The sequence below is a fragment of the Galleria mellonella genome, unplaced genomic scaffold (genome assembly GCF_026898425.1).
Source record: "Galleria mellonella isolate WM207_F2 unplaced genomic scaffold, CSIRO_AGI_GalMel_v1 utg38, whole genome shotgun sequence".
Classification (NCBI taxonomy): Eukaryota; Metazoa; Arthropoda; class Insecta; order Lepidoptera; family Pyralidae; genus Galleria; species Galleria mellonella.
The window spans coordinates 3,807,048-3,824,999 of record NW_026442090.1 but is presented as its reverse complement, the minus strand read 5'-3'; the positions used below and the strand labels follow the sequence as shown (position 1 = coordinate 3,824,999).

At 30.3% G+C, this 17,952-nt stretch overlaps 1 protein-coding gene across 3 annotated transcripts in view; it reads right to left on the bottom strand.

The window, feature by feature from the left end:
* LOC113522653 (serine/threonine-protein phosphatase 2A regulatory subunit B'' subunit delta-like) overlaps nt 1-17,952 on the bottom strand; it is a 175,953-nt gene that overhangs the window by 31,936 nt on the left and 126,065 nt on the right. For all 3 annotated transcript variants that reach the window (XM_026908414.3, XM_052897635.1, XM_052897634.1), the window contains exon 2: nt 10,039-10,248. In XM_026908414.3, the coding sequence (XP_026764215.2) occupies nt 10,039-10,248 (210 nt within the window). The remainder of the gene's footprint in view (nt 1-10,038; nt 10,249-17,952) is intronic.

Below are 17,952 nucleotides of genomic sequence, written 5' to 3'. Positions count from 1 at the left end.
TTCTTTTAATGTATTACTCAAGCTGTGCACATAATATAATTGGACTATTACCTAGCCGAATCACAAATGTAATTATTACTTAAGTTTCTTATGGTTGTAATCTGTTTTATGTGTCAATAAAATAAAAAAAAAAAATAAAAAAAAATTCGTATTAATATCCTCTTGTCGCTTCAACGGCCTAGCTGAAAATCATAACATTTAATTTATACGTTCTATTTGCGATGAAGAATATAGGCTAGTTTTTATTGCGATAAATCAATATATCTCGATCACTGGGATAAAGGTTAAATAAAATTAAAATGATTTATTACCAAAAATAAATTACAAAGACTTAGAAGAGAATAGGACTTTATAATTACATTAGTCCCTTATATGTATATAAGTCCGACTTAGTTGGGGGGGGGGGGGGAGGAAAGGGATTGTTAGTAATGGAGACTGAGAATCCCATTGCTAGCAATATACCCAATCAGGTCGACCTCCTCGTGGTTCCCCCTGGTAACTATCATGGTTAATTCCTGATGAATTCATCATGATGGGCTAACTGGCCTCTTTTCATTCTCATCGATCACCCTTCACTGGTGCTCCGCCAGTGTATCCCGTTAGCGCAGGCGGGGTTACCATTCGGCGGGGTGATAGCAATGTTGACTTTTTATAATATTACTCGATATAATTTCTGAGATAAGTAATATTCTTCTTCTGTTCTAAGTCCCTTTTATTTCTTTTTAGTAATAAATAAATTTTAATATAATACCGGGAATAATAGGTAAAAATTCGTGGTTTATAAAAAAAGAATTATACCTATGCTCGACACTTATATAAGTTTATAAAGTTGAACATGTGCCTGTTTTTTATTTGAGTAGGTATTACGTAGGATGTATGTTAAATTGTCTTATATTGTAATAAATATCTAGCCTTAAGGCATAAGAATAAGATTTATTAATTTATTCTTATGCTTAAGGCTAGCTAAGCTGTTATATACATATATATGTTGATTCGTTATACTATTAAATCAATAGTCATGGTAGTCATATCTATTTTTGTTTCATTGGTTAAGCAATTCATCAAAATTGTTGAAGGGATATAGACTCTCAATTTTATTACTGCAGGGAGTTACAAATAATATTTTATGAACACGTTTCCCAAAATACCTCGCTCACTGAACAATCCTGAGTTTGCTATAATCTTGTATAAAGAGATTAGTTCGCATTAAATATCGACTAAACTCGACTAGTTATGGAACGTTAAAATAAATATGAATATTTTATATCAAAATTAATTAATAATTATTTTTCCTTTTTTGTAATCATAAATGTCTATTTAAAAGTTTTGAAATGTATTTGGTGTTTCAGAAATATCTTTCTAACATTCAATGTGAAAGATCGTAAAGAAAACTATTTAAAATGTTTGTAATTTAATCACACTCGAAGTACTGTATAGTTTTGAATGAAATTTGAAACAATAGATAAGACATACCCTAATTCACTTCAATATTAAGAGTTAAATACACTTGCTTAAAATTAAATTTCATGTTTGAATTTTGATCACGTGTGTTTAAAGAAATAAATAAAGTATAATAATAAATAAAGTTTATATCATAACGATATAATAGTTGGCTTTTTTGGTTTGATATTTTATTTATTGTATTGTATCTATGATTGAATTAAGTAAATTGACATCAATGAATAAGAAATTAAAGCAAACACTGAATATACAATTTGTATTCAATAAGAAAACGCAATAAAACAGGTTTGGGAAAAGGTTCAAACCACTTTCGTTAGGGTGATAGTGAATTCAACATGTCGCCGATTTTACTCAATACGTAAAGTACAGATGAATTATAAATATTGAAAAGTTAGCGGTAGAAATACAAGAGAGAAAGAGAGAGAGAGAGAGACAAAAGTACTCAAGCAAACGACTTTTGTATAAAATCACGAATGTTTTATAAATATCTAAAATCAAAAAGATTTTTGTCTTCGTTAAATTAACTTTAAGTTCGATTCTTGGTTCTTCCATTTTAGGACAACAATGATAATTGTGTATCTTTTATCACATATGACATTTTCTTTAATATCACAACCGGATAAATGTCTTAATCATTAATCAACGACAAAACAATACTTATACAAAAATACAAGAACAATAAAGCTTATTGTATGGTGTTATAAGCATTTTTTATTCGTTATCTCATAATAAAGTCACGCAAGATTCCCTTTAATTAGATAACAACGAACTTTGAAACGACCATACAATCAACCATTTTGTATTCTCGTATAATTTAGATGAAACATCACCCATTATCATAAACATTTTACCTCAATAAAAATATAATTACACTTCGCACACTTCCTGACTGTGTAGCTTATTACGGACACAATAGATGTATGTTTTAGGTGGTTGTGTCCGTTTACGCTATTATGAAAAATTTCGTAATATCCGTGAGAATGTCCCACGTCCTCCAATGATATTGTGACCTAGAGATAAACAGAAACATAAAAGAACAACACAGTGTTCAAGAATAGAATATATACAGTTTGTACGACAGCCCGTGTGAGTTGAGACAACTGCTATCTACCATTACATACCTATTCGATGGACAACATGAAACATTGTAAGAGTTGTCTATACGAATGATAAGCACTAACGATAAGACTAGTCCATCAGTTGAATGATGCTTAGCGATCTATAGAAATAGCTAAACTTGGAGTTTCTCTGTGAGGTAGAATCTGATACGAAATATTTAGCTAAAGAACCAAAATTATAACCTGCGGGTCTACCATGAAATGAAATTCAAAAATTTCGGACTCCATTTCGTGTTTTTGTTTATACCAAAATGGGATCAATAAACAGAGTTTAACATTTCGTTTCTCATACATCCTATCATAAAAGTCAAAAGGAATTGTTCATTTTAACATTTTTAATATTTTCAAACGGCATGTATTATGTAATTTTAACATCAAATTTCTGTTTTTGAAGTGACAGTGTACTGATCATATTTGCCGTTGGACTTGTGGTGGAACTGACAAATCGTTGGAGTAAACATATTTTAGAATGGCGGATTTTAATTGCTTGACGATCTATGGCTAGATGGACCGATATTTTACCTACATACTCGTAAGGTGACTTGTATAGGTAGGTACTTTTATAGTGGTTAGTAATTCAAACCATAAAACATGGCTTCTATATAAGTAATTATCTATAAAACTTCATTGTTAACCTCATCGAACTTTGAGTCTGGGTACAATGAAAATGAAATTGTTACTTAAGTACATACTTTATTTATATCGTAGACTACAATAATAATAGAATTAGGTTTTATTCGAGTATTTCAACTAAGGGATTTGACCTTTTTCAATGCCTTGTACGTATTTGAATTGCTATTAACTTTGACATTCAGTCAGTGTTATAATAGAATTATATAATAACAATATTCTCCTCAGGGCTAAAGGTTGCCAGGCAGTCCTGGAAAAGTATGAATAATGATGTTTTTTTTTTATTCGTGAAGATGGAATGGCAACCCTGTCTACGCTAGCGGTATACGCTGGCAGGGTACCAGTGAAGGGTGAGGATAAAGGCAAGTCAGTTGGCCCATAATGATCAATTGAATAAGAATAAACCACTATGGTTTCCAGGAGAACCGCGTGGAGGTCGACCTGATAGGATATATTCCTAACAATGGCGTTGTTAAATGTCATTATTAACAATCCCTTTCTCCCTAAATAATGATGTTTTATGAGTGGTATGTGAAGTGTGGTGTCTATACCTATAGAGTATCGTTACATTCGACTTAATTATGAAATTGTTATTCTTAGCACAAATAATATAATGCAATACAATGAATAAATGTAAACGTTGTTTGTTCTTTTTTTTTTACTTTTGTTACTTTTCTCTTGGTGTTTTAACGGCTCAACCAATCGTTATGCAATTTGGCATACATGTAGTATTTGGGATTAAAAAGTATATAGGCAACTTTTTATCTTGGTCCATCAATATATAGCGTTTAGAAAGAAAGAAGAAAGAAAGAACGAAAACATTTATTGCCAACAACAAAAAAGTTACATAAATTATCAATTAAAAAAATTATCAGTTTAAACAAATCCTTACTAATATAAATGTTAAACTGAGTTTGTTTGTTACCTGTTGACACCTCAACGGCTTAACCAATCGAGAAGGATGTACGTTACTTTTTATTTTGATCAGTGAACATATATACTGGTCACGCGCACGAAGTCGCGGGTAAAAACTTGTATGCTGTAATTATGATCAACATGACGGCCATGAACTGTTAAAACTTATGAATAATATTTTTACTGTTTATATATATATATATATATATATATATATATATATATTTTTTTTCTTTCTTTTCTCAATGTCCTCTACCCAAAGGTTGTCTGGAAGAGATTGCTTAGCGATAAGGCCGCCTTTTGTATCATTTCTCATTACAGTTATATGTATTTACTATTCTATAAATGGCGTAATAAAGTGTAAATAAATAAAATAAATATGTTAATAAACCCTTCGGATTTTTGTCCTTACTAAATTTCAAGCAAGTACGTTCAGACATTATTTAGTAAAAAACATGCAATTATCAAAACATCTTTACGATAATTATACGTTGCTAAGAATCTGTTAATGTTTATAGCAGTTAATTTTGTAGTCCGCAACAACTCATAGAGCGTGCTAAATAGTTCTAGTGTAATGAATGGGCCCACAGAGTCTATGAGATAAGAGCTGTAAACTATTAGTCTAAATTATTCCTGGAATGTAGGACAATCTTGTGGAAGGTCTTAAGGTATTGTAAGGAAGATTTAGGTAACGAACAACCAACTTACAAAATAGTAATTGGTAATTTTAAACTGATTAATAACTATTATAAAAGATAAGTTTTATTTGGAGACACTTAGCATTGTCTCATGTCGCATAATAAATTATAAAGGTAGTTCTGAAATTACCACAAGAGAATATTTTTACTTAAAAAGAACCACGCAAATCAGTTCACAAATATCCGGAATATCGGTGTACATACAACATACAACATTTCAATTAAAAAAAACGCATTTCTACCCAAAAATATTTGAATTATCAGTGTTATAAAATATATAAATTTTTTTTTAATGTATAACCTCCAATTTTGAAAATCAATATAAAAAGTTCCCTTAGCAGATCTAACGCGTAAATATTTGTTAAACATATCAAACATTTTTTTGCATAACATTTTTCTTTCAGTTGCAAAGCCTTTAAGATAGTGATCTTTCAAGAGAGATTTATGTAGGTCCGAGAAGATTCATGGATAGCTATTTGTTGCATCAGGCAAAGATAGCAGGGACAAGAATAGCGAGACAATGGAATGGTTGCTATGCCACGGTGAGGGTATGCCGAATTGGATCCGAGCCAGGTTGCACTCTTGTCGTTGTATCGAACTATTCGATATTGATAGATACGTTACAGATTGTCACATTAAAAGATGATACCAGAAGAAATTTGTCTGTACTTTTTAAGTGAATTGTAAAAGAAGTTTGTTCTGAATACGTCTTAATTTTTTTTTGGTACTGTGTTATATGAAGTCGCCATTTTTGCTATTATGTTTGCAATAGGCATATATTAAGGGGTAGTCCAGTGGTCGGACCCACCCTAGAATCATCTAGTGCCCACATCAGGATGTGAGCAAAGCTTCGTAAAGACATGTCTAAGAGTACCCATGCTCCTTTTTCAAGTGCCAGCCTCCCCCCGCCCCTGAAAAATTATCTTAAATATGCCAATGGTATTGTTATATTATTAATAGCAAGAAAAAAAGACAAACAATCGATTTATAAGAAACATTACAATGAAATATATAATTACGAATATACGAATTGTAATATTATCAAAGCAAAAGTTAAAGACACATGGAGCAAAATAAAAGAAGGCTTTTTCTCGTTGAGAGATCCTTGGCAGTAATCAAATATATCCTTTTATTTTATTACTTAATGCATGTAAATATAATCTAATAATATTCTTTCGATGAAATAAATTATTTATTAATTAACAAGTTGAAAGAAATTATATTGTATATTTATTATAATGATTGTAAATTATTAAGTCAATAAATAACAGTAATAGAGTAGTATTAGTGTTATTTCAATTTTGTGACGATTAAAGTTGCTGTTTATTTTTGGTGAAAAAAAAATGTGAATCAAAATCTTATTTCTAAATTCTAATGTTTACAATGTATGAGTAGAGTAAATGTCCAAGGAATTGCTCGACATTTATCGACAAGATATCGGTTTATGTGTTGCCAACACTGAAATCGTTTTATTTACCGAGTAATATATATTTGTCAGAATATAAACATACCTATAATGTTTCGGTATATTTGACTTTTTTTTAAGTTGGGATATGATAAAAGTGAAATTACAAGGTATGGAGGCAAAACTCCTTAATCCTCAGAAATGACAATGTAATAAGGTAGTGGTGACGGTTACCATTAAACTCTAAAAAAATTAATTATTAAAGCAAGTACACCAAATTATAAAAAGGAAATTTGTTAAAAAAATATTTAATGAATTAGAAATTAGAGATTGTTATTAAATATTGTATAGTATCACAATAGTTGTTGACTACCTGCTGAATTTAGTAACTATTTCTGTCACGACTAATTTGCATTTTTTTTTATGGGTGAAAATGGTATGGTAACCCCGCCTGCGCTAACGGGGTACGCTGGCGGAGCACCAGTGAAGGGTGATTGATGAGAATGAAAACAGGCCAGTTAGCCCATCATGATGAATTCATCAAGAATTAACCATGATAGTTTCCAGGGAGAACCGCGAGGAGGTCAACCTGGTTGGGTATATTGCTAGCAATAGGATTCTCAGTCTCCATTACCAACAATCCCTTTCCCCCCGACTAATTTGCATTGCTAATTCCGTGAAAACTACTTATGGCTACTTATATGAATAAATAATTGTTACTTTAAGTTATATATTGTAAGCTATTGGTCTTATAATAAATAAATAAATAGGTACCTATTTTACATACACTATCGGGACTAAACGCGATGAAAAATTGCAAATAAATAGTACCTAGTCGTACATACTCGTACCTAGTTCCGACAGTAAATTTAAAATATGTGTCAATAACGCGAAAGTTTAAAATTAAATAGACACCTATTCTATATCCACCTAGTCAAGCTTTATAACCCTGGATGTTAATTCAATAATTACACATCGCATCGAGAACATATTCCCAGTTGAAAACATTGTTCTGAAGGCAAAAGCAATTTCAGTTAATCCCAAAGATTATATCATAAATTGGCGCAGATGGCATATGAATGGTAAATTAATTCTATTCGAGATAACAGGCTTCAGTCATTTATTCATTTACTGGCAAGAGTTTTATTTATACTCGTGTGTATCGTAAGATATCATGTTAATATTTTATATAAGAAAACTTTGTATTAAGTAGAATACTAGAATATTAATAAAAATCAGTTGCCGAACGTATGTAGGTAAGCGCGTTACTTCAAAATGGTTCCATCTATTAGGATAATTCATTTTCCGTCGTTTTTGTAATTGTTAGGACAAGGTTCGTATGAAAGAAAATGTTTAAATAATCCTTGAATATTAATACCCAAAAAAGCATTATTTCTTTACCAATAAGGTATTTTTTTTTAATTACATATTTATACCTACAGTGAAAACTTCTCTATGTGAGATGGATAATCGGAAGCATTTGTACTGAATAGACATAATTAATATTAATATTGTTACTAAGCACTTATTAAATTTGTAATGTAATTCCCATAATAAACATAAAAAAGTAATTTTTTTTATTCTAACTTAAATATTATATTACAACGTTTTTACTACTGTTCTAAAACAACTACAGACTTAGTTATGTTTTTTTATTTTATTTATAGTGCCCTTTGCGAATAAAAAAAAGAACAGTTTAGGCCTACACAAAGTGGCTTTACGAGCGGTAACTTAATTACAGAGATATCTACTTTGTTATCTTCCTCGTGGACATAGATAGACATAGGTGACGTAAAACCCTCAATTTATTTGAAATTTAAGCGTGCCAACTAAAAAAACTAAAAAAAACTCACCATGAGACAAAATCTATTTTAGCAAATCCTTCCCATATAATCTCTTTTGAATATACCATATAATATTAAAATGAAACAAAAAACATAGATACAAGGACGCCGAAAATGATACATTAAGTTAGCGTCTATGACAGTGATTGGTCCATTTGCATACACTTCCGCGCCATGAGTAACATTTGCCATCTTATTTAATAATTTATATTTATTATTTAACAATTCAACATTTTTTATTCACATGTGATGAGATGTAAGAATAAAATGTGTGTTATTGTGTTTGAATAATTTTTTTATCATTTGTTTTTAACACATATACCTGAAGTATCTACTTAAAAAATAATTGTGTGTTATACTTACTCTTCTCAAAAGAATTTAGAATCGATTTTTAGCTGAAGTTAAATATGCTTATTCGACCTTATTTTAGATACAAAGTATCTACATGTATGTATAAAATGTAGTTAGATCCATATCTGTGGTCCTATAATTTTTTTTTTATACAATTTACTATGGAACCACTACAGCATACAAGTAACTTGACCTTGTAACTTGAATAACAAGGGCATTATTATATTGATAGTGTCTTTGAATGTCACCCAAATTTGTGGGATTGTTTACAAAGAGAATTTATTGAAACGAGCAAGATTCGACTGTTGGACTCTGTGACAAATTGCTTATATTATTGCGCGGTCGAATATTGAAATTTCTTGTTTTTATTGAAACCTTCGTAATACGTCGTGGCCTTATTCGTCGATTTACTTCAGATTGGAATGTAGAAGGTAGGGCGCCTTGTATTTGGATTATAGTCATTAGTATGTACTATTTATAGACCACTTCAACGAACGATTGTATTTCCATTTAACTTTCTTGTTTCACGTCAGTTATAGAATGCAGAATATTTACAAAAATAATAAGAAAATAGTCCAATACTTTTTGTTATAATTATAAGTGACTCCAACAATTCATCTCTACTCTGTAATGTGGTAGTAATTCAAATATTTCTATACTGATTTTTTTTAAATAAGGTCGTATACAATGATAGTTTGGGTTATTTAATGAGTGATTATGGAATTGAAAATGCGGGGTTACCGCTTGTACTATTGGTATACACTAGCGAGGCACCAGTGAGGGATGAAAGGTGAGGATGAAAAGACAAGTCTCTATGGTCACTATGATTTCCAGAAGAACGGCGTGGAGGTCAATTCGATCGATTCAATTGAGGAGAATAATTATTTTGTGTGCTTTTATAATAATTATCAGTTCTTACATCGCGTCTATAAATTATACGAATTTAAATTTTATAAAAAAGTTATTTAACACGTTACCACCTCACTGTGAATAAAAAAAAAACATCTATAGATGTAGAGTATCAATGATTATTCCGTTCGTGAATTTTTCACCTCATGAATACTTCGTATTCAATCTCACTAAAGATTTAGTTCCCGCAAAAGAGCTCTGAATCTTTGATAAGCCCAGCTTGTTGAGAACTTTGTAATTTCGAACGACGGTTTGTTGAACCTCTCTTAAAAACTCAATCTGTTCTTTATTATGGTAATAATATTTAAATCTTCATAAGAATATTAACTCTATTCTCTTATAACAACAATTACAATTTTGCATATAAATATCATCTACTTATAATGGGGAATAAGCAATTTTAGTAATAGATGTGGTAATAAGGACTTCAGTTACCATTGCTAGTATTAGTAATATACCCTGTTACCATAAGTATTCTTAATAGCTTTTGAATTCGCTACTTACCACTCCATTATTGTTTAATAAAAAAATATAGGTACTATCTAGTACCTACTGTTATATATTATTTGTATATGTAATTTTTATACAATGTATTAACGTAATTTTGCTAGTCAAAAACTAAACAAAATATCTTTAAACACAAAGAAGACTATAATACATTTATAGACATATTAATATTGTTTGCTATAATAAAAAAAAAAACTCACTTGACTATTAGGAAATGTGGCGAATGCAGACTGCACTTTGTGTAGCGCATGATCCTGTTGGTGCGCAGGCGGCGGTCTGCCCTTCGGGAAATGGAATCTGGGGATAACGCGTGCGGGTGCGCCACTGTTCGCCGCGCCTCGCACCGTGCGTTGCAGCGTCGTGTGCGCAGGCGCAGACGATGGTTTCGTAGGTGTGGATGCAGCATAGTTCTGAAAGAAAAGAAATGCAAAAATTTTAATTACAGAGGCTTTTATTTATTTATATGTAAATAAATAATAGTTTATGGTGTCTGTTAAGAATACATACAGATACATAGTAGCAAAAAATAAACCTACAAAGGCGAACTCTGAAAGAATTTTACGAATCTAAAGTTGGATTTTCACTTTAGGTGCAAAACTAATCGTTACGTGTGAATATTTATGATGGATAAAATTTTCAACTAATATATCCTAATTCTGAATTTATTTCAAATATGCTTAAACTAAAAAGTAAATTAGTTTATTTTAATATCAATTAATGTTATTTCTCTATATAACATAGAAAATTAGGTAGTAATTGGAAAAAACAAATCTAGAAATATTTTATAAATACTAGATATTGAAAAAAATCATAATACTACTGAAATATGATATACCTATATAATTTGCAGCGAAATATATTATACTGGGATAATCATGGTGTTCATGTATATAGGTTATAGTTTCAACTTTCCATCAGGTGAGCAGTTTGTTTACCAGTCTTTGTAGTAGATATAAAAGTATAAAAATAAATCAATATAATAGTTTCGTATCCAGAAATATTTTATTGCGAACTTGGCTGTGTAAATCAAGAGTTGAAAAATACAAACAATGTACTTGTATAGACAGAGAAAAAATCTGCGTACATACATTATCAGAGGGAGACTTTGTACAAAAGTCGTTTGCTTGGGTACCTCTGTCCTATTCGTGTTGTTTGCATGGCTGTGTTTCGGTTTGAAGAGTAGGATATGTTGGATATATATATGTCAGGAATGGCAACGCTTGGGGGGTATCATGGGCGAAACAGTATACTTTGTTATGTCCATGTCTATAGGCGACGGTTACCACTTTCCATCAGGTGGGCCGTCAGCTTGTTTGGCATGCTAAATTGCATAAAAAAAATCCTATCTCATACAGATCTCGAATACGACACAAATACCGACTATCAATAATAAACATTTAATCTAATTTATAAATAAAGCGATGATTTGTCGAAGGCAAATATTAATAAATAATAACAGTATGGCGTAATATAGAGAGGATTATGAATTACATAAATATACATTAAGTTGCTTTAATATAATAATATCCAATAAACTTTAACTGCGCAATTATCAAATTAATATATAAATACATAATATGCCTAATGCTTACCAATACTGCCATTTTTTATTACTTTAAACCTCTTTTTGTTATAATCGTATAAAAATATGTCGATATCTTGTTTCGATTAGACGCGACTGCGTATTAGGATGTATTACGAACGTATTATACACCAATATGATGGTCCACTCTCGATTTCCATAACAGGATATCAAAAGAAACGGAATAAGTTTTATAATTATATCATAATAATAATATATTCTATACTTTAGGTATATCAAGTTATATATAAGCAATCTTAATAATCTTGGTATATAGAGATATGGAAATATTTAACTCCGTTACGTTCAATTTATTTTCTATTTCCACGGGAGTACGTCGAAAGTTTGATATAATAAAAAAATACGCTTATAAACTCCGATGAGGTAATCAAAAACGTTTTCTCTACTATTGCAATAAATATCCTACGATCCATCCACCGATTAATCGATATTATCAATAACAAAATTTTATTATAAAATAAATATTATATTATATAGTACCTACGAATATATAATAATAAATAATATATTATAAAATAAATATCAACAATAAATCCTTTTTAAAGCAAAAAATATATACATATATTGTAAGTGTAAAAATAAATATACTGAAAAAATATAATTAAAACTATTCTTTTTGAAGTAGGAATGAAAATTTCTCATCAACGTTTCATTTTCATCATAACATAAATAACTAAATACATGAATCAAAACAATATATGAATCAACACAATGAAATTATTTTAAATTTCACTTAAAGAAAGAGATGGTTTCAGCACATCTCAGCAAGAGGGAAGGAGGTTTCAATTTAATTTAAGTTTGTGTTCAAATTAATTTAAATTGTGACAAAACCACTTAAAAATTTTTTTATTTAAAAATTAAACTATTGAATCGATTTTGATAACATTTCAATGAGACTAATCTGTAAATATATTCTTTCAGATAAAAAAAAATTTTCAATATCGGTTTATACCTAACGGAGTTATGAAATAACAAATATATAATAATACCTCTTTTTTCTAAAGTTGTTTAAAACTCCTCACGTAATTAGTACTAAATGCTCTTAGCCGCAATATATACGTATATATATATATATATATATATATATATATATATATATTTAATGCCTGATAATGGAATGGTAACCCCACCCGCGCTATCGGTATACACCGGCGGGGCACCAGTGAAGAATGATAGGTGAGGATGAAGCAGGTCAGTTAACTCATTATGACGGATTCAACAAGAATTGTTCACGATGGTTTCCAGGGGGAACCACGTGGAGGTCGACCTAATAAGGCGTATTGCTAGCAATGGGGCTGTCAAACTTCATTACTAACAATCCCTTTCCCCCCAATATATACGTATATTATCAGTATTGACATGTATGAGTATTTTCTATAAAGTAATACATTATGTTTACATATTCTGTAAGTTCTTCAGAACGAAACGGAAAGGTGAGCCGGCAATTTCCGTGATTTATTGTAGGTACGATTGCAGATATTTTTCAAATTCACTCGGAAGGCGTTTGTGCTTGTCACAACACGAGAAATATCTACGGTGAAAACCACTCGCGTCGAAAAATCTGGCTTCAGGCGTGCGCGGCATAACTTGCTCCGCTTTTAGATATATGCGGGATGCGGGATAGGAATGTTGAAAGGTATCATAATTTTCTATTACATTCATTTAGCTCTACTTATGCGTACGTCTTTTTAACATTTTTACTGTATTTTTTTAAAAAACGTTCGTGATAATCGTAACTTTAAATTCTGTGGTATAAATAAAAGATAACACTGTTTATTAGGAAACGAATCTTTTAATTTTTAACATCAACAAAAAAAAATTAAACTGTATCGATACCTCAATTTACAAACATTACAATAAATTTGGCATAGGTAACTGTAATTGCGTTTCGATCAACTTGCGTAGGTACATAAAAATACAATATTGGCACAGCCGTTTCGGGGTTTCCTTGGCCTATAATTTTATATACGTCACAACACGCAATAAATACCCGTTGTACGTCATTTTCACAGTACACCGTTCTCGTGTTCATTAGGAAGCCATTTTCCAATATCGGTTCATTGTACCCGCCACACTGTGGAATAGAAGCCACTTTTATAAGAGGTGTGAAATTTGGCATAGTTAGTAGATACCATTGCCAGAAATATGTTAAGTACTATCTGGTCAAACAAAACAAAAACAACAGCAATAATTCAAAATAATAAAGAACAAAAATGCGGATATTCCTTAAGTTTTCCAAGACAAAGTTAAATATAATATAGTCACAAAAATATTCACAAAAGCAATCCAACCCATCATTATAATGGTCAAAGTCGTTATTCGTTTACACACAGTTTGTAAATAAAAGGATTTCGTTCTCGCTATGCTACATTCATTTAGAAAATATACTTGTTTTTAATATATTTTTATTTATATATATAAAAATAATGTTAGATAGTTTAAAATATAGATTAGGGATTATAGCTGCAGTTCCTATACTATAGTTTAAAATAAATAAAACGAAAGAGTTGTGTATTTGTTTGCAATATACGATACCTACTAGCATTATAAAACTAGGTAACGAACCATCTGAAAACAAATTTGAAGTGATATTTGATATTGATATTCTGCAATTGAAAGACTATAGGATCGAAAATTTATAATTCGTTTCATGCATATCTGCATACTATAAAAATATTCTATATCATTAGTTTGGTAAATGTTTAAATATTCTCTAGGCTTCCATGATGAATTACTCTACGTAAAGCCTCACCTGGCCTGTATATTTTAACCTTTGCATTGCAATATCTTTTTCATTATTCTTTCCCCACCTCAAATTGCCGACACTATCAAACCGACTCTTTTTTTAAATTGAACCAATCTACGATGTACGTAATAATATTTCATATTATGCTTATCTGAAGTAAATCATAGTAGAGTGAGAGGTTATATAAAAGTCTTCAACAGAAATTTTATTTCTATCCTATTTCCTAGAAAAATAAAATTCGAATATATGAAATATGTAAAATGAGGAGTCACATCACAATAGATTATGTGATATCGTGTATAGACGTCTATAGTAATATCTTTTTATCAGGATTATGTTAAAAAAAAGTTATTTAGTTGTGACATTACATAGACAAAGAACTTAACGTCCATTTTCTGTAAACGCGTGTAGACGACAACTCAATCATACGAAGTCAGTTCTTTTGTGTGCCCCTCATTTTTCACGCTTTGTTTAGGCACTGTCCGTGTACAAGTGTACAAATACAACATCTAAATGAGACGTTGTACAAGCTGTACAAGCGTCTTCGTTCATGAAGTAATCAAAATTAAGTAATTCCTTATTAGGAATCGTTATAAGTTTTTGTTCCGTTAGAAAATTACAACTTAAATCATGGCAAATAAATAAAATAATATTTCAAATCTGATTTTAAATCGAAGACTTCGAATTCACGTATCATAATCGCAAAAAATGCAGATGAGAATCTCGACAGGCGTTTATTAAAAATGCAGTACTATTATTAGGTTAGGTAATTCAGCTAAAGAATAGGTACTAGGTACACCACCTCTTAAGTTGGACCAATACATACCAAATTATAAACCTTGAAATCCATTCAACCATTTTCTTATGATATAACACATATATAGAGAAATATCAGTTCTAAAAAATGGCTAATTTTTAGGTTTCATTATTATATTATTTCATACGCAATTTATGCAATGAAACCTAAAAAAATAATTAATGTTTGTGAATATATTAATCTTTGTGAAATTAACTTAATATACAGACATATTGACCTTCACGAAATGATTAAAGTATAGATACGTATAATAAATTTGTAAAAACGTCTTTACATTTTGCCTGCAGATTAGATGAAGCTAAGTATAATGTTTGGTTAAAATCCGCTTAAAGGTTGGTGTACTTTTTGGATTTTTATACATTTTTATAATTTATTGTTTTTTGACTAAAAATTTATGAAAGTCTGTCTATCAATGTCTATTTTAGAGAAACATGCAAGCCTAAAAATACTTATAATTTTTAAAGTAATCCCAACCTTTAGGGACCGAACTAAACTGACATCTTAAATAAACATTATTTTGAATAAGAATATTGTAGATTCATGTTGATATGTATACATTACAATACGACTTACAAGGTTAAATAAATATGAGAATAGGAGTTAAGAATAATCTGTTCAATATTTACTCGATATGTCGTATGCATACAGACGTGAAGAAAAAAATAAATTACGATGACAACTTTATTCGTTTTGTCTACTTTATTGACATACCACTAGCTAAACTTTATACCGTGACTTTACTCATTATTTTAAAAAGTATCCTAATCGTATTAATCCAGGTCACTGTCTCCCTGTTCAACAAATTTTATTTAAATCCAATCAAGTCGTTTAAGAATATTCTAATAACCAACATACATTTATAAATTATCAAATTTGTATAAGATAGTAATTAGTAGCAGATGAACCTGAAAAAAGTAATCTTTCCATCAGGTGGACCGTCAGCTTGTTTGGTATTCTAAGTATTACAAAACAAAAATAACTCGAGTGAAATTTCCATAAAGTACTTTTACAGCTAGCTTATTTTATAACATTAACTAACTCTCTACCTTTCGTGTTTGAATTTCCAAGTTTTGGCTCGGTGTTAATGAGCTATTTAGGTGCCTTTTAACACTTCTTCCACCAAAATTCATTAGAGGGCAGAAATATTATGATTTATATACTTCATAATGAATAATGCAATCGGGCTGTGACATCTATAAAGATAAATCTGGGGCTGTTAGCGCCGCGCGAGGTCACAAAGAAAGAATTGGCGCCCGCAGCGCTAACACGCCAGTCGGTAATTGGCAACAAAATGATCGATCACCTATCCTTATAAATTGTTTCCAACTACGCGTAAACAATACGTCACTCATCGTGTTAGACTGGATATTTCGATGTACGACAGATTGGAGATATCGGGTTTGGCAGATTTCTAGTTCATCATTATATTCTAGAGAGCGGTTGTTAAAACAGATATGGATAGAAAACAAAATTAAAACCAAAGGATCCTGTTAAGGAATGTTCTGCTAATGAATTGCATGTCGCCCCCACCCCCCCCAAAGAATCACTGATATTCAAATTGAAGGCCAAAAAGTTATGACGTTCACTATATGCTAGATCTGCTCTGTTAGAATCTAAATGAATTATTTGATATTTTTCAATCGTAATTTTTTTTTAAATCTAGAATTTTATTAATGGAACATTAATAGGAGCTAATAATAATTTTGATTTTCACCTGTATTTTGTATATATTGTACACTTATTGGGGGTAGGCGAGAATTTAGAAGTCTCTGAAATCGATGTCTATGCATGAGACGAACTATAAAAGTTAATAAAGTAGATAAAAAGGGATGTAATATAATAAAATTATTAAAGTCGATGTTGTTGGTAATATTATACAAAAGAATAGTCAATAGAATATATAGAACATTCTATATATTTCAATATATTTTGTTCTTTCAATCATTTCATTCAATTTTATCGTCACAAATTCAATTATTCTCCGTTCTGCACATGGGTTTATGATACAACACGTAACAAATGACCATCTACGCCCACATCTCGACACAATAATGAGTAAATTGCGTTGTGCGAATGATGAATATCTAAATCATTTGGTACCACGTTTCTCGTTTGACGACACATCAATGCCAGGCGCAACTCGCATAATGGTTCAGTCATCGAGAGTTGTCTTTGACATGTTAACAATTAAATAAAATTTTGGGCCTGATATCATTTAAAGATAAAAGCACCTTTCGTAAAATAAAAAGAATAATAAAAATGAATTCAAATGTATGTAAGTATGTAATAGCATCTATGTTGAAATATTATTTTCATAATTGTAATAAATTAATTCTCGTAGTATATATAATAAATATATAAAATATATAATTTACTATTTTAAATGTCTTAAAATAAAAAAAAAATCTATTTAAATTCTTTGTATGACTGTTCAATATGTATAGATTGAGTGAAAACAGATATTTATTAAATCATAATGTTGAAATATTGTGCCTTCTTGAATATTCATTTGTTGAATTCATGTAGTATTTACTCTTTCAAATCTGAGTAAGAATACAATGTGTTCCAACTATATTTTCGTCCCCAGGAAGATCGTAAAAGACGTATATGGCCAACCAATTGTCACTTTATCTTGCAGATTATTTAAACTATGTCTGTCATTTTATTTCTTCTGTGGATATTTGCGATCCAGATACTGTAACACAGTGAATCTCTGAGCATAGTGACTGCATCAGACAGCAAGCTCAATATTTTTTTTTTTCATTATTTTTCAGATGTTTCTTTGGCAAAACATTCAAATTCAGTGGCAAAATACTCCCTTCAAAGAATATTAAAGTCGTAAATTTCATTCAGTACACAACTGAGTAGGTATGTATCTATATAAGTTTACGTCGTATTCTCTATTCAAATACAACAATTAAAAAAGTAAATACCTATATATGCAGAGT